Source organism: Haliotis rufescens, unplaced genomic scaffold (genome assembly GCF_023055435.1).
Source record: "Haliotis rufescens isolate VD_foot unplaced genomic scaffold, xgHalRufe1.0.p SCAF_138, whole genome shotgun sequence".
NCBI classification, from domain to species: Eukaryota; Metazoa; Mollusca; class Gastropoda; order Lepetellida; family Haliotidae; genus Haliotis; species Haliotis rufescens.
In genome coordinates this window covers 306,909-325,351 of record NW_025963822.1, presented here as the reverse complement: position 1 = coordinate 325,351, position 18,443 = coordinate 306,909, and the positions used below count along the sequence as shown (strand labels likewise).

Here is an 18,443-nt window from a genome sequence, read left to right as displayed (position 1 = left end):
GGTCCCTTCGAGTTCGTTATAACCGTAGTTAACTGTACTTCTATAAACACGGTCATAGATGTGACGGGTAGAGAGGGCGGATAGATGTGACGGGTAGAGGGGTCGGGCAGAGAAGGTGGGTTTAGAGGAATGGTACGATAATTACAGCCCTTGATATAATACAATATTGTTTTCAACACTTATTGTTGTTTGTTAATTATGACATGCAACCATGGAACGGCTTTCTTTAAAATGGGCGCTCGCTTATAATGACAGGTCAAGGGTACACCGCAGCCCATATTGGAGGATTAACGGTAAAGCTATTTATACAGAACTAAGGTCCAAGTTATCATGTGGAATAATTAAAATACATCGGCGCTTGTGAAATCATGTATTATTGCGTGCGAACATGGGTGGATCTAAAGTAATAATAAAGTACTTATCGCTTACAAAGGTCAGGTCAAGGGGACGGAAGTGTCTCTTTTTGAGGAGTAACGGTAAACACTTCATGCAGAGCTACGTATTGCTGTATTTTAAGAAAAGGCATACAAGAGTTTATCTTGCAAGCGTGACAAATTCATGAAATCTTCTTGTTTGCTTAATCTCAGGTAAATTGAGAATGACAGAATAAATAAATACAACTTAATATACGTGTCACCTTTTTTTGTATTAAACAATCTTCCATACCATCTGTGACCCATACAAAAGAAGCAGCAGACAAAACGACCACTATTACCTCCCAATCACAATTTACAGATTGATAGTAACTCCCATCCAAGCATTTTCCGCAACATCACCAACTATGCATCTTCTGCAGTTCATGTCGCTGTTTCGAGAAGCCCATTCCATCCAGCGATCATAAACATAAGCACACACACGCACGCACACACACACGCACGCACGCACTCGATGGTACAGTGCAACACAAGGGCATTGCAATGTTCGCCTTCTCCCGTGTGAAATGGGTTGCGCTCAGATTCAAGTAACAATGGTGGACAATGAAAAGGCATTGGAGCTTGTGAAATCATGTGCATCAAATAATTACTGCAGGCTAGGTGGTGATATTTTGCGTGTGAAAAGCGTGGATCTAAACTAATAACAAAGTGCGTAAATATATATCCATGTCGTGAAAAGCAACCAAACACAGTGTGCAGCACAAAGACCTGATCCAGTGAATAGCCAATACCTTCCTTCACCTATTTACATTGTGCAGTTTCACAAAAGAGATTACCTTTAACGATGCTTCGCTTATGTCTTGCTAATTCATGTGAACCTGTCAAATGAAAAATCAGGATAGAATCCAGTTCACATAATAATATGTAATCCATTATCCGCTCCGGTCGTACAAGCATTGCCAGTCATATGCTTGCCTTGATATACGCTCCATCTACGTTAGCCTTCATTTAACTTTGAATAAAGTGACAGTTGTATGACATATACGCAATTAGTTTTATAATGTGTTGACATAATCCAATTTCGAAATTCATGTCAAATGAAAACATGAAAATACAAATATGCTGACTATGCAACATTAGTATGGTCACTGTTATTTCAAAGTTAAGGTCACTGTTATTTCAAGGTTAAGTCAAAGCAACGTCAATGACATCTACAGGTCAAAGGATGCTCTCTCAATTTGAACGAGTACGAGTGTTAGTAAAAATGTTAGTATTTCATTCAATAAAAGACTCACTGTATCAGCTGTCTTGTTTTATTTGAAACATGAGAGTGAAATACATCTATTTTCAATGTACAGCGTAGTTTCGCCTTTTAAAATTAAAGTAAAGGCCTTGGGGTTATATGGATAATACTGTGATCTACAAATGATTGACGTTACATTGACTTGTAAGAGACAACGTCCTATTACACGGACATGAGACAAGAAGAGTAAAGAAAACGGCTTCTCGTGACATTGTAGAGATCTCAGATGCTTCATACGATCTTGAGGTAGTACATCTCGATTACTCAAATCGACAAACTGTCAATTTTGCTCTGGGTGAAACTATTAGAATCGGGGAAAATGATTTAGGCTGTTTTCTTTCCCTTGAGAATATTGCGGATCAACTTATTGCATACTTTTACTCTTATATGGAAGGGTTCTTTTTCCATCAAAGCTGCAGTCAGATACAGATTTGGCCCAGGAGCAGCGACGGATGACGGGGTCAAAGAAGAGTCCCCCCTGACACATCTGAATACGAGGGACACCATTGATGCACCACCAGTACATGGTACAGTCATCGGCGTGTCTGAAGTAGCCATCATCTCCTCCACAGATGTCAAATCCTTGGTATGCCACTGCTGAGAAGTAGAAAAGTATGCATTGACATCTTCATCAACAATACTTTGACATCAAATGAACTACGGTAAAGTACGGTTATAACGAACTCAAGGGGACTACTAATTTTAGTTCGTTATAACCGTAGTTCGTTATAAGCATATATACAGTATAACTACAGCAAATAGTCGGGACCAAAAAGGTAAGTTCGTTATATCCGTTAGTTCGTTATAAGCGTGTTCTTTATAACCGTAGTTTACTGTATTTGGAAAATGGTTTGTGTAACGTCACTTCAGAGATTTCAAAGAGCGTCATATGACTGTTGCTCAGAAGTTGTTTGAAGGTTACAACATTCAAGGCTTCAGTAAAGCTTTCCAAAAGTTTTATGGTAGACATGTGGAGGACATTTCCATTTCCATTTTGATGCATCAGTGACAAAAATGATGGCCAATGCAATTGTCTATTTTGACTTGTACCATATGTTCCCGTGTTTTTGCAGGTGAAGAATTGACTTGCCGTTGCATGTGTTTGTGGCGGGTGCCACCGGTGGGGTAGGATACGCTCACCTTTTCGCTTTAAGGATACGAATAAGTACGAATGACAGATTTGTGTAGCCCGGTTACAATCCCGAGTGGACGTACCATACGACTGTTGCTGATGCTATCAACCGTTGAAGGATCTGGTCAATAAGTAATTATTGCTACGCTGCTATCATATAGCTGGAACATTGTTCACTGCGTCTAACCACAGCATTCACTGACTCAGATTGGTGCAAATACAATTTTGATGCACACGTTGAATAGTATAGTGATTCTTATTCTGAAAGGTGATATGTTTGTTATAATAAGAAATATAATAATAATATCATACATAGGAAATATCTGCTGTTAGGAGAATCCATTGTACGATTCTGAGTGAGTGAGTGAGTATGTTGGGTTTAACGCTGCTTTTAACAGTATTCCAGTTATATCACAGAGTATGATTCTGACTATATCATGAACATGATCATAAATCACTTTCCTTTAGTTCGCAAAAAGATGTGCGTTCTCTGCCTTACCGGTGGCACTCGTCACAAACACATGCAAAGGCTGGTCAACGTTAAACAACATTCACACAGGCACTAACCTTTCATGTCAGCTTCACGCTTTTGTCTTCCACTTGTCTTGACCTTTGATAGAGCACCTTCAGAATAAAATTGAGAAATAAATCCCTGTACATATTCCAATATGACAGTATACTAGATTTGATAACCGCACATTCCCCCATATTTCTAGTATTTCCCATGATAAACGTTTTTACAAAACCCACACAAACCATTCCTGAACAGAACTTAGTAAAGTAATTTAAAGAGTGCAAACTACAGTATAATCAAAACAAAACTACGGAATAATCAAAGTCGTTGACGATTTAACTGGTACTCCTAGAAATCAGAATTTGGTTTGTAACCATAAATTCGCTATATCCGACTTAATTACATTCGAAGTTGACTAACAATAATAAATAATACTAAAATAAATACTAAATAAATATTAGAAATAGTGAGTGAGTTTGATTTTACGCCGCTTTTAGCAATATTCCAGCAATATCACGGCGGGGGACACCAGAAATGGGCTTCACGCATTGTACCCATGTCGGGAATCGAACCCGGATCTTCAGCGTGACGAGCGTACGCTTTAACCAATAGGCTACCTGACCGCCCCAAATATTAGAAACAACTAGAAATTATATTTTGTTTCTGAATTGGGTTCATTGGAGACAAATATTTGCTCTCTCAGAGTAAAGTACTCCGGGGTTGACTGAATGCTATTTCATGACAATTTCGCTGTGTTAATTACGATTCACTCAAAAAATGAAAAAAAAGATTTGAACTGACCTGTCAAAGCTTTGGCCATGTAGCTGTCCCAGCCCTGGTCGTTCCACCTGTGGTTGTCCTGCTCCCAGCTGTTGAGATGCTGAGGAGGCTGACGTGGTTGCTGTTGGGGAGGCTGAGGCTGAGGCTGAGGCTGACTCCATCCACCACCTCCGACATCAGTCCTTGCTCCGTCATCGCTACATCCAGACACGGCGTAGGGCCAGTTGCAGAAGTTGGTGATGGTGCTGAAGAAGGAGCCGGGTGGGCAATGGCTGACGTGCGGGACAGCGGCGACACACCAGTAGTACATATCGCATCGGGTCTCATGCTGGAAGTGGCCATCTGATTCTGGGCAGTTGAACGCTAGTGAGAAACCCAGAAGGCCTGAAAGGACAGATGCCAGGATAAGTTTCAACGTGCCAACAGTGTCAGTTATACGGAATGTAAGTTTATATGGGAAAACAAAGAAAGATGCAGATCCTTACAGATAGGAAGGGACGCAACTCTGGATGAACAGCTAGGTGCGACATCATTATCCACTGGAGCACATGTGCTCCCGACCCGTGAAGATCCGGGTTTGAATAGGTCTTCAACGACCCATGCTTGCCGTAACAGGCAACTATGCTTGTCGTAAGATGCGACCAGCGGGATCGGTTGTCAGGCTCGCTGACTTGGTTGATGCATGTCATCGTATCCCAATTGCTTGGAACGATGCTCATGATGCAAATCAGTGGATTGTCTGGTCCAGACTCGATTATATAAAGACCGCCGTCATATAGCTGGAATATTGCTGTGGGCGGCGTTAAACAACAAACAAACAAACAAACAAACAAACATGCGCTCCCAACAATAAAAGAGAATAGCTTCGTGAATGTGATATGTCGTCTTGTAACCAGAACTCTACGAGACAGGATTCTGTTGACCAATCAACAGAATGGTTATATTTACATTCACATCCATTAAATCTTTAATGATAGATCGATAATACGATAGGCGATGATGTACAATTAAACATGCATTTCTACCTGCTGCCGTAATAAGAAATTGGGTCCCATGATCGGGTACTTTCAACAGGCCAATAAGAAACCGATAACATTTTAGCATACTACCCATCAACACTTAAATCAGTATCGTAGAAGAACTACATCCATAGCATTATAATACATTTTACTATATATTAAACCAATTTATGGGCATATTATCAATGTTCCAATAAAAAAATAGTTCGGTATATTTTCGAAATAGAGAACCAGTGAGTTTGGTTTCCTGCACTTTTTAGTAGTATGTCAACACTGCTTGGGAACCAGAAATGGGCTTCACACTTTGTACCCAAGTTGTGAATCGAACCTGAACAATGTAACAACTTGACAACCTTATCTACACCTTCCGGGAAAAACAGAATCATCAAAAAGAATTGGCTCACAATCATAATGTTCTGCCCTGATTTGTCACGGCTTACTAGTAGTCATAGTTCTCAAGAAAAAATACACTTAAGCTATTATTTATGACATCATTGAGCTACTAATCCCCGGCCTTGGACCATCCTTACCCTATGTAGTGTGTAAGAAGAGTACAAAAGCATTAACTGTGACGTCAGAAGAGTACTCCGTGGTAAGATGATGAAAGTTGCACGTTTTAATATTTGGAAGTATCTAACCCTAATACAGAAGGTAACTTCAAAGGCATTTCCATCCAGAGAGATCACAATGACAAAAACGCATTCCTCTTTTTGAGAAACAATGCACACAGATCCCCTTGTTTGTTCACATTAGAGCGCCGTCATTTTTTCCCCATGCCCTCGTGTTTGTAGTATCTTTGACAAAGCGTGTTTTGTTAGCGAAAGTCATGTATGCGATCTGGCAGTGTTTGCACAGTTAACTCTGAAAACCAGAAGAGTTTTGAAACTTTACACAATCCTTCAAGAACATGACTTGTCTTTGATTTCAGAATATCGTTGGTAGTTGATATTTGAGTCTAACCGGCTACTCTAGAAAAAAGACCGAGATGTTAGCCATCTGTTAGTGAGCTGATTCCAGGAAGGTGTCAGATGAAGACACTCTTGCAGGTCTTTTTCCGTGCCGAGGGAAACTAGCAAACTCAATATTTAAACTAACTGTCTCAGACACGTTCCCTCTAAGAATTAACCCTGACGATCCACCAGTTAACAACAGTTCGAATTCGAGTGACATATTTGCTGGTAAAGTGTCCTTAGGCCACCTGTCCCACGCATGGAATGGTTGTTGAAGGAATTATACTCCTCGGGGAGCTGAGAATACAAATTGAATGGGTTCTGTCCGTATACCGTGATAATAGCATCATGAACATGTGTTGTGGTAGTTGGTAGTATACATATGTACAGATAAGTAATTACAGTAAACTACGGTTATAACGAACACGCTTATAACGAACTGACGGATATAACTAACTTACTTTTTTGTCCCTAAAATTTGCTGTAGTTATGCTGTATATATGCTTATAACGAACTACGGTTATAACGAACTACAATTAGTGGTCCCTTTGAGTTCGTTATAACCGTAGTGTACTGTATGTGAATCCTGATTCAATGATAAGCGGAAAATTATACACTTTCACTACGATTGCAACCACTGATCTGGGTATATAAAAAGCGACAAAATCATTTCCATAATCATCAAATATCATTAGAGCCCATTGTACGATTCCAATTTTATTATTATAATAACCATGTGTTATGAATGAAACACACGAACCAAAACACGAGAACAGATGGTAAGGTAACAGCAGGGCGTTACATCGGACTTCAGTTTTGTTCTTGATGCGTCAAATTTGGTTGGTTGGTTGTTTAACGCCGCACTCAGCAATATTCAGGCTATATGACGGCAGGTCTGTAAATAATCGAGTCTGGACCAGACAATCCAGTGATTGATATCATGAGCATCGATCCACGCAACTGGGATCGATAACATGTGTCCACCAAGTCAGCGAGCCTGACCACCCGATCCCGTCAGTCGCCTCTCACGACAAGCATAGCAGCCTTTTACGACAAGCATAGTCGCCTTTTACGGCAAGCATGGGTTGCTGAAGACCTATTCTACCCCGGATCTTCACGGGTTGCGTCAAATTTGGATATTGTCCTTTCATAAAACATTTTGAAACATTTACTAAGGCCTTGAATTGTGTCACTCTGATAAAACAGCGTTTGAGCAAAAAGTGTATGACGCTCTTGAAGTTACTGCAACATTTACAACATAGAAACACAGAAGTGGAATTCGTCATGAATTCGTAAATTTATAGTTTCTGAAGTGGGAATTGTCCATTCATATACTGATAATTTTCACAGTTATTTCCCCCTTTTACACCAAATGGAACCAAACCGATAATCGAGACTGGTTATTCTCGTGCATTGGCAGTTTATATTGCCCTTTCTTGCGACATAAAGGGGCGGTCGGTAGCCTAGTGGTTAAAGCGTTCGCTCGTCACGCCGAAGACCCGGGTTCGATTCCCGACATGGGTACAATGTGTGAAGCCCATTTCTGGTGTCCCCCGCCGTGATATTGCTGGAATATTGCTAAAAGCGGCGTAAAACCATACTCACTCACTCTTGCGACATCTAAATATTGACATAATTTTTTTTATTTACAACAGGAATTTCATTGCAATGCATGCATGGGTAGGTTAGCATCACGTTAACATTACATAATCTACCCTATAGATCTACGCTGAAACCGCCGTGCTGTTTAGTGACGTCACAACTGGAGTGGCTCCGGTAAAGATTTAATGACGTCGTACCTTGACGCGCAAATCGCTGCTCAAGTTTTAAACAATTTGTTTGTTCCCGCAGGTGGAATATATTTCAGACTGTCTCGCTCATCTTGTTGAAAACGAAGTACATACTTGTTATCAGTAAATAACGTTCATCCAGCACTGGCAGATTGATTTATCGTTAATCGACTCATTGAATAAAGTTTAATCAGATAAAGCACATATACACACATTAAATTTATATATGGAAAACATGAAATTAGGCACGATTCGGTCTTTTTCACAAAGTGACATACCATAGGATATAGGATATCGTTTTCACATTTACGCTAACACATTAAAATATGTTAATTATTGGAATGAGTGAGTGAGTGAGTGAATTGGGTTTAACGCCGCTTTCAACAGTATTCCAGTCATATCGCGGCGTGTCAGTTTAATGTGGGAGGAAAGCCCAAAGTGATGCAGGTCTCAGACGTTTACCACTTCGGTGAAACCATCGAGCACGGGTATGGTGCTGACAAACCTAGAAACATAATCGGGGCGACTCGGGACTCGAACCCACAATCATAGGTTTCTGGTGTGCCCAAGGGACGCAAATATGCACAGCGAATCGCGGCGTCTTAGACGACTGGGCCACCCGTGCCCCCAAATATTAGAATGAAGAAGGGTCGCAAATGAAACTGATTCGATTTGGCAGAAACAAAGAATACGATGATACTCGTCACAAAGTGAACACTATTAATAGAAAACAACTTCTTGATTTTAGTGAAATGGCGACGTTTCGGTATAGATCCTCATATCGTTGTAAAGCATGGCTGAATAATGAACATGGTACCGAAAAATCGCCATTACAGTAAAATAAAGAAGTATCTATCCTTTAATTTTGTCCTCTTTGTCATCCGTCAACTTCTAAGAATGCCCGTCAAAAATTGATACTCGACACAAACATGTCTGTTACAGTGACATATCCTTTTAGCCACAAGTAATGTCTCTACAAAAAACAACCTCTGATATATATTGCTGTTGAACGTATTCTCTTCACCGACGTTACATTATTAAATATAGTTTAAATGCATGTTTATGAATGAAACATATAACATTTGTGAAAAAAGTTCCAAAAAGTTTCAAAACGTTCTGTAAAAGAATATTTCCTTGTGAATACCCTGTGCAGTATTTGATGACATGTGACTATTTAAGCGTAATTTTCTACAAAATTTATCCGGCCAGAATTGTTTTATGGAATACGCAACATATATTTCTAGCCTTTGTATTCAGAGCCAGATTTAATGGAGTAATCGCGATAAACATTGACGTCCGAAAACGTATGTTGTCCGAAAACCTATGATCCGACGAGATATCAAAACCACGACAATGCAAACATATAATGTTCTGAAGTGGTCACTTTGGTACATATATACTTCGGCAAGAGCAACATATTTGTCAAATTTAGTCGATATTTTAAAAATCTCTACCAATATATTGACGAAAGGAGTGAGTGAGTATGGTTTTACGCCGCTTTTAGCAATATTGCAGCAACATCACGGCGGGGGGCGCCAGAAATGGGCTTCACACTGACAAAAGGAAATCAGCTGCAATAACAATCTTTTATGTCAATGACAATCCTGATCTGACAATGAACACGACAACTGAGAAACATAACGACAATAGGCCAACACCACAGGTTTGGCAAATGAGTACAGATATGGCAATATCTTATCTTCAAGTACAAAGGAGACAGAAGACCTTTTCAAAATAGGAATTTCTCCCCGTACTAAGCATCCAGAAGAAAACGTCATCCGAAATATCACTCAACGCCAGAAAATAAGCAGTCTGTTGAAACGCATTCCATTTGGGCACAACAGGCAAAATAGTCATGGAAATTATAAGAATGGATTACTGAAAATCAGTGATGACACTCGTCGTCATGTAGCAATACGGATAACCGAAAAACATAAAGACATATTTCATGTCGGGGAAAAAGAAGAGCTATGCCATCTCCTTGTACTAATCATCCTACTAAAACCATCCTCATGTAGCAATACAGTTGACAACCAAAAAACAAGAGGGCATTTTTACGCAAGAATAATAAGAAGAGCTATGCCTTCTCCTTGTACTAAGCATCCTACTGACCCTATCCTCATGTAGCAATACAGTTGACAACCAAAAAACAAGTGGGCATTTTTCACGCAAGAATAATAAGAAGAGTTATGCCATTTCCTTGTACTGAGCATCCTACTGATCCCATCCTCATGTAGCAATTCACTTGACAACCGAAAAACATTTTTTGATGCAAGAAAAACAATAAGAGTTATTCCATCACGTTGTACGAAGCATCGAGTACATAATTAGCTCCTAAACTAATCCTGGTGTATCAATACAAATGACAACCAAAAAAACATATGTATATTTGTCCTTTTAGAGAAATAAATATAAAATTTCGTCGGAGAATAATCCGTGTCAATTGTCTGCCGAAACATATTTCAATGAGCGGACATAATAGAGAAGAGAATAAAAATAAGAAGAGTTATGCCATCTTCTTGTACTAAGCATCCAGAAGAAGCCACAAAGTTGAAGGCAACAACCCACTCACCTGATAGGACAACCAAAGTGAATGAGACGCCCATATTAACTGCAGTAGGTCCTGGGCTCTGACCGTTCTCTGTGACAAGGGGCAATGACAATGATCCACTCCTGAAGCCAATTGCTTAAATACCCAGTCCTCGGCGAGTTTTTATTTTGGGAAAGCTAACATGACAGAGGACGCTAGCTGTGCGCAGTCGCAGTCGGAATATGCATCACGGATTTTCATTGGACGGAAGGGGGAAAAAAGGGCCACCTTTGGTGCAGCACGTTTGCGTCACTATGTTATCCGTCTTGTCAAGTACAAAATCCTCATTTAACGGGTAAAGCTAACATTACGAGAATATTGTATCAACTCGCTCCGTTTGTGGAACCAGCGTTGAGAATCTTGTTTCGGATTGCGTCTCGTCCCAGCGTACAAAAATAACCACGAGTTGTCGGTGGCATGTTCACAGCAAACTGAAAACGGATTGTTTGTAAACCTGAATGAATAGGTGTCATATTTTACCATTGTGCATAAATTTAAAAAGGTTTGCTCGACGGACTAATTGCAGACTCTGGTGTATTTATGACTGGCTTTGGTTATTTTGCCCACTGCGTGTTTGATAATCCACCTGCTGGATACATATTTGCAATAGCTGGCCGAAGTGTGACCCCCTCCCCTTTTTCCACAGCTGACAATAACCCGCATTAATATTTGCATCGTCCTACAAGGCTCACTGATCATTCGTCAGTAGAATGGCTTGGAACTCAATGGAGACGCCACAACAAGCATTGATGTGTCATTTTCGTCAAGAAGTTTCGTTGGACCTATATTTGCATGTAATATTTAGAAATAGTAAACAGGACAAATTTGAAATGTTTTTGTGAATGTTTCTTTTGATGAAAAGAAATGATGGCAAATTAAAAATATCTGCCAACAAGGAATAAAAAGAACAATCTTTCTTCAAAATGTATCGAATTCATCGTTCCGTGTGAAGTGACATGTTAAATAATATTTGTATACACACATTTGTGTTTGAACAAAACCATCCACGTTCTCTTCTTTGCCTTCAAAGTGTCGCCCAAGTTTGTTATGTTTGTAACAGGTTTTTTCATAGATGGCATTGAAATTGAAATGCTTTGTTGACATTATAAAACACCATTGTTGGAAGAAAACTTTTCCAATCAAACATGACTGAACGATCTGACAAAATGGCAAATATGCACTTCACCAAAAAGTGAGACGAAATAACGTCGGAGGTAAATGTTCGCCCTGTTGACTTCCTGTATTGAAGGGCAGGGATTTAGGTATAAATTATGTGCAAGCTGACACCATCTACATGTACACCGCCAAACAGATTTTCTCTATAAATGCATTTAATCATCATTACAAATATCCCAGTCGTGAGAAACGAAGGGACACTTGGTCTTCTGACAGGAGTCTACATGATGAAGTCAGCGTTACAGAGATTAGAAACAGATATGTACACATTGCTATGAATTTCGTGGCCAGGTATTCTGCCAAACATCACATTGTAAGATATTTTAACACTCTGTGCACCTACGACTCGCAGGTTTCAAGGTTACGCGACAAACGCTGCAACAATTTGATACTTAAAACATATTAAAATCAAATATGTTTTTAATGTCCATTGTGTGTTATAGGAATGTGTAGGTGATGCAGCTTGAATTTTTAGAATAATCCCTAATATTGCGTTTATACATATTATTTATTATGACATAAGGTGCCCAATACATTTGGTTGTATGATCATATCTATTATGACATGGAGTGAGTGAGTTGGGTTTAACGCCGCTTTGAACAGTATTCCAGTTATATTCCAGCGTCACAGAACGTAGATAAATGATAAAATGAACTCAATATGTATTCACACGTTTAAAACGAATAGTGAGTGAGTTGGGTTTAACGCCGCTTTGAAGAGTATTAATATCACGGCATGTCTGCTTAATGTGGGAGGAAAGCCCGAAGTGATGCTAGTCTCAGACATTTAAATCTGTGGATGAACCCACGAGCACGGTATGGTGCTGTCAAACCATCTTGGAGAACCGGGATTCGAACAACACACTCATAGGTTTCTTGCGTGCGTAAGGGGCGCAAATCCGCACAGCGAATTGCGGCGCCTTAAACGACCGCCCCCCCCCCCCCCCCCCCCCCCCTCCTCCTCCTCCTCCTCCCCCTTTTAAAGCGAATAGCCAGAAAAAAATATTTACGTTATATCGAGATATATAGATTGCTTTGTTTGGCAAAACCAGTCGTTTTACCAAAATGAGACTCAGAAATATCAACAATAAAATTATAAAGATGAGTTCAAACATGTTGACGCTAATATATATTGGTTGATACAATAAAAAATAAATAAAGCAAAATGATGCCTATAGTCTATGCACTTGAATTAGTTTTAGACATATCTTTTTTTGTCTTCTTGTTTGTTAGTTCTGGAGGAAATGGGTCTTAAAAATTCATCTGGATTCTCAAACATGGATGTGCCATGTTCTGACTCTAACCACAATGCACACAGACGTTGTGTTAGGAGATAAATGTTCACGGTTTCTCAAATAACTCTTCCTGTCCATTAATTAAGATAATAATATGTTTGAAAACCAACAAAAAGCATCAGGCTTTCGAAAGCAAATTGCTGAGATAAAAAGATGAACAAAAACACAATGTACGATTGCTAGCCAAACAACAGGACCCAAGCCATGACAAACACAAAGATTAAGACTGCGTACTGAATACAAGTATCTCCGAAACGTGACGAGAAAAGACTGATATTTTTGTGTGTGAGTGTTCATGGGCCCTCCAAAGCTTCATTTTGCAAATGTATGGAGAATGTGTCTGCTTGTGAATTTAAAAACGTTAAGGAGTCCGAAAAGCCCATGTATTAAATGAAGAACACTCGCCGAGAATAGTCTTATATTGTTATTTTTTTCGTTTGACTTTTTGCTGTCTTTGCATTATTTGTTGAACCGGAATGTTCATCGTCTTTGTGGATTATGTTATTTGACTTTGACTTTGATGTTCCCATTATCAACTGTCTATACGTCATGGTGATTGCATGTGGTTCCTATGATAGGTTTGTAAGTGTACATTGAAAATATTAAACGTCACATTCACGATGTTTCTTAAATTGTCGTAGAAATCAAACTGCATAAAACATTACATGTGTATTATATATGATTGTATAATTAAGTCTTTGATGTGCTTTTAGAAACTAGAAATACAAGAAAACATCAAACTTTTTATGAATAACAATTTTCACGTCATCAAAAAAGCTGAATGTCTTGATCATGGTATAGTGTTCAAAATACAATGGCGAGCAGTCTTTCTTGAGTCAATTTGTAAACTGTCGGGCATAATATATACACTTAAAAATTGGATTTGATGAACAAAATTACAACCGTTATCAAAGAGTAACCAGGTTGAGAACAGCTGCTGAAAGACTACGACCTTAAGGTCCAAAACACAACTATGATACCGGTATAAAAATACACTACCAACACAACCACTTATAACCATTTCTTGTTTGTTTCATTTTAGGCACCATCACACATGAGTGTATATATTTTTTTTTAGTTCAGTCGTAACTCACGAAAGACAAGGGTTGAAAGAAATTGTAGATAAAAGCACGAATATGTACACGTTAAATTCATTGAATGAAACTATGCAGACAAAAGAGAGAATCGGACATTTTCAGTATTTTCTTGAAGTTTCACATCAAACGTCTCGTCAGCGCCTCGTGTGGCATTTTACATCAGTGTTTCGCATTTAACAGACAGATAATGTTTGCTTATTTTTTTCAAAATTTCCCAATATTGTCTGAGAATACAGTTGAGCACAGACCTGAGCTGAAACTGCCAGTTGACGTTGGTTTATCTCATTAAGCATGTCCCCTGCAACAGGTCTTCGTGTGGCACAGGGTAAATATTGCACATTCTTGAAAAGTGTGTTATAGAAATTAGAGTGTATTCTTAGTTTCTGTCTCGTTGGCTAAGATAAACGAGCCAAACACATCAATAGAACTGCGTGGAGATGTGTTGACAGTGATGGGGTAAATCTTAATCATGCACCAACAAACGCTTTATAAATCGCTTCGATTGCACATGTGTAGACGGTGGTGTCTGTGACAATTGTTGAGGAATAATATTTTCTGGAACTGTTGTCTTGATTTCAATAGAAAAAAAACCTTGCATGATATATTACAGTTAAGTGAGTGAGTGAGTTGGGTTTAACGCCGCTTTTAACAGTATTCCAGTTACATCACGGCGTGTCAGCTTAATGTTGGAGGAAAGCCCGAAGTGATGCAGGTCTCAGACGTTTACCACTTCGGTGAAACCCACGAGCACGGGTATGGTGCTGACAAACCTAGAAACATAATTTGGGCGAACCGGGATTCGAACCCACAATCATAGGTTTCTGGCGTGCCCAAGGGGCCCAAGGGGCCCAAGGGACACAACTCTGCACAGCGAATCGCGGCGCCTTAGACGACTGGGCCACCCGTGCCCCCAATTACAGTTAAGAGATGTGTGTACGTAACTTAAAGCGACAAAACATTTCCATTTTTATAATAAAAATCTCTGCCACAAGCAATTGCGACTGTCATGTGCATTCGTCCATGAATTACCATCAAATAGTGATGGCACCAGGTGTTCGCGAGAAAGGGAGTATGCTGTCCCTCCGGATGCATCCATCACAAACACATGTAAAGGCAAGTCAACTGTTCACCTTTGAAATATTCGTAGAAAGAGCATGATATATTGTGCCTCAAAAGTTGTGACAAGTAGACACCAAGGACTGGAGCTGCTGGAATATTGCTTGACACAGAGGAAAAGTTGAATGTGGCGCTAGTCTCGTTACTACTTAAAGCTATGCAAATACCGTCGGAATACGCAGTGTGGGTTTGCATGTTTTAATCATGACTTTCAAACGACTGATATTCGGTGACTTCTGTGAGGTGGCCTCTTCAATGTTGCCTACTATAACATTATTGACCATGTAGACAATATAACAACACTGATTTGTTCAATTAGCCACGGGTGGCCCAGCCGTCTAAGGCGCCGCGATTCGCTGTGCAGAGTTGCGTTCCTTGGGCACACCAGGAACCTATGATTGTGGGTTCGAATTCCCGGTTTCTAGGTTTGTCAGCACCATACCCGTGCTCGTGGGTTTCACAGAAGTGGTTAACGTCTGAGACCTGCATCACTTTGGACTTTCCGCCCACATTAAGCTGACACGCCGTGATATTACTGGAATACTGTTAAAAGCGGCGTTAAACCCAACTCACTCACTCACTCACTCAATAAGCCAGAGTGTAACACAGAGACCAATGGTTTAGGGATGTAAACATTAATAAGTGATTACCATCCATCTTAATTAATCAATTTATTTATTCATTTATCCATTTCACTAAATAATTTATATACAATAGATTTGAAAGCTAAAGACGTAAGAACCTAAATGTAAAAGTTCAGGAACTCGAATTCCAGTAACTTGATATATAGTTTAAGGAGATGCCATTTTTAAATCCAGGCAGAATTCGTGTTGGCACTTTGGTCAAATGTACGGAAGCCTTTTAGGGCCATTTGGCTTTTTTGTTTTTTTCGATACCATCTTGAAATTCCAAGATACAAAGTTGAAATTTCAAGATAGTATCTTGAAATTTCACCTTCTATATCTTGTGAGCTAGGTTGCGGTGCAAGTTGTCTTACGTTTTTACATAGCAACCAAAGTACCTATTTGTACAGCTGTGTCGTCATAATGTTGATCTGAATCTGTATTGCTTTTGAACGTATAGCTTTCGTGGGAGAAGTATTGAATTGTCTTCAGGATATTTACAAATCTTTGTAAAGCCATTTCTGTATGTTGTCCGAAACTCCTCCAAATAGCCTCCACCCAGTCAATACAGAACCCCCTCGCCGCCTAGTGGACCAGCTTAAGCTCTTATCGACCTCGGCGTTGGTGGGGCTAACAGGGTCTTCAGGATTGTGCTGGCATTGGGATTGTCCTACCACATTCTTTGTGTCTAGGTGGCAAACTGGTGTTTACGGTTCGTCCCAGAAAGCGCTTTGACGGGTATTTTTTGTACATTCACCTTGTGTGCCTGAAGCAAAGTATGCTTTTGTCTATAGAAGTGAATGTCAAGTTTTATGGCTTTGTTGCTTAAAAGGTCACATACTTTTGTTCGCATATACACACTCTCTAAACCAAGCCCTCGAAATACTTACAAGATACTCTGCAAACCACCTTGACATACGGCTGTTGTCATCGGACTTAGCCTTCCAGTTCGAATAGGACGTCACACTCAGTATATGTTGTAATATTTGTATAATTTAATGAAAAAGACACTTGCTTATCACTGACCTTCAAAAGTACTGAATACAACAACAAAATCCTTTTATAACCTTTGGGTTATACCCGTCTTTAAGACTTGAAAGATCTTTACGAGATTAGTTTGTTTTGTAGGTTTGAGGGATGGGATCCACATTCCTGGTAGCAGAAACAATGCATGTCTTGCGACACTGGTATATAAGGTCAGTAAATACACGTATGATGTATTTGATAGATAAAAAGTCCATGCTGGTATAGATATAAGTAAAACCAATGCAGCCCTTTCATTGAAGGGGGGGGGGGGGGGGGCTTTGGGGCGGTGTGGGGTAGCCTGGTGATAAAAGCGTTCACTCGTCACACTATCATATGACGTAATATTAATACAAACTATATCATAATACACTGCGTGAATCGCAGAACGATTTAAAGAAAAATTGGTCACAAACACATGCAATGGTCAATGTTCATCTTAATAAGTACAGGAACGTATACAAACGTATGGTCCAAATAGGCAAAATAGGAAAATTGCATCAGACGTAATTTTGGTCACTTATGCGTCAAATTTGTCTTTTACATGTGGGGGCGGCCGGGTAGCCTAGTGGTTCAGGCGTTCGCTCGTCACGCCGAAGACCCGGGTTCGATTCCCGACATGGGTACAATGCGTGAAGCCCATTTCTGGTGTCCCCCGCCGTGATATTGCTGGAATATTGCTAAAAGCGGCGTTAAACCTCACTCACTCACTTTCACATGTGTACGATGAAGGTTGTTGACCGCTTTACCAAGTACAGTGGCTTGAATGTTGTAACCCTGATCAAACACGTTATGCCCAAGCGTCGGATGACATCTTTTATGAAAGAGCATGTGACATTGTACCTCAAAGATTGTGAAATGTAAACACCAAAGGTTAGAGCTGCAGGAATATTGCTCGACATGAAGGGAAAGTTGACTATTGGGAAGTTGAAGTCATCCTTCTTGTCATACAGTCTTGTGGAGAGTGTTTTGTCTCTCTGAATCTTTTTGCATAGATGAAAATATGAAACAGAAGTGACGGTCTCACTGGTCTCCTTTGTTTCACCATGGACAACATTTAAAGCAACCCTAGCACCTAATATGTTATATTCAAGAACTCTATGCTTAAGTCTTCATTCTATGGAATGGCAAAATATAAAATATACCATGCTTATTTAGTGACCAAGAGTGGTCCATTTATAGTCCAGTGGTGCATTCATATTACTTTCAAGACCCGTGAAGATTCCGGGGTAGAATATATAGGTCTTCAGCAACCCATACTTGGCGTAAAAGGCGACTATGCTTGTCGTAAAAGGCGACTAACGGGATCGGGTGGTCAGGCTCGCTGACTTGGATGATACATGTCATCGATCCCAATTGCGTGGACCGATGCTCATGATTTCAATCACTGGATTGTCTGGTCTAGACTCGATTATTTTACAGACCGCCGTCATATAGCTGGAATATTGCTGAGTGCGGCGTTAAACAACAAACCAACCAAATTTCACAGCTATTTTGCCCTTTACGCCAATAATCTGTTTCCCCGGAATGGAATCTAGTCAGGTTATTCTCTTGCACTGACAATTTATAGTGAGAATGCACAATTGTTAACAACGTCTGGAAGGATTTAAAACAATTCTTATGTGATGTACACGGGAATATTGTTTTATTTACTACCTAAGA

The 18,443-nt window shown here is 39.8% G+C and overlaps 2 protein-coding genes across 19 annotated transcripts in view; both read right to left on the bottom strand.

Annotated features, from left to right (window-relative positions):
* The window catches only part of LOC124137847, a 53,086-nt gene extending 51,764 nt beyond the window's left edge, over window positions 1–1,322 (bottom strand). For all 18 annotated transcript variants that reach the window (XM_048395005.1, XM_048395006.1, XM_048395011.1 and 15 more), the window contains exon 1: window positions 1,211–1,322. In XM_048395005.1, the coding sequence (XP_048250962.1) occupies window positions 1,211–1,307 (97 nt within the window). In that variant the 5' untranslated portion in view covers window positions 1,308–1,322. The remainder of the gene's footprint in view (window positions 1–1,210) is intronic.
* A 351-nt stretch (window positions 1,323–1,673) lies between these two features.
* LOC124137893 lies at window positions 1,674–10,586 on the bottom strand. The gene is made up of 4 exons (XM_046504369.2): window positions 10,435–10,586; window positions 4,125–4,487; window positions 3,377–3,433; window positions 1,674–2,274 (listed from the first exon to the last, which is right to left on the bottom strand). Exons 1-4 carry the CDS (start codon window positions 10,466–10,468, stop codon window positions 2,042–2,044), a joined length of 687 nt encoding a protein of 228 aa, XP_046360325.1. The 5' UTR covers window positions 10,469–10,586; the 3' UTR covers window positions 1,674–2,041.
* Between the last annotated feature and the right edge of the window lie 7,857 nt (window positions 10,587–18,443).

Bases quoted from the DNA above. Each gene is read 5' to 3' on its own strand.
- LOC124137893 (XM_046504369.2), bottom strand. From the start codon at position 10,468: ATGGGCGTCTCATTCACTTTGGTTGTCCTATCAG. The intron at 4,488-10,434 runs GTGAGTGGGTTG...CTGTCCTTTCAG, and splicing joins CACTTTGGTTGTCCTATCAG to GCCTTCTGGGTTTCTCACTA. The intron at 3,434-4,124 runs GTCAGTTCAAAT...TTTATTCTGAAG, and splicing joins CATGGCCAAAGCTTTGACAG to GTGCTCTATCAAAGGTCAAG.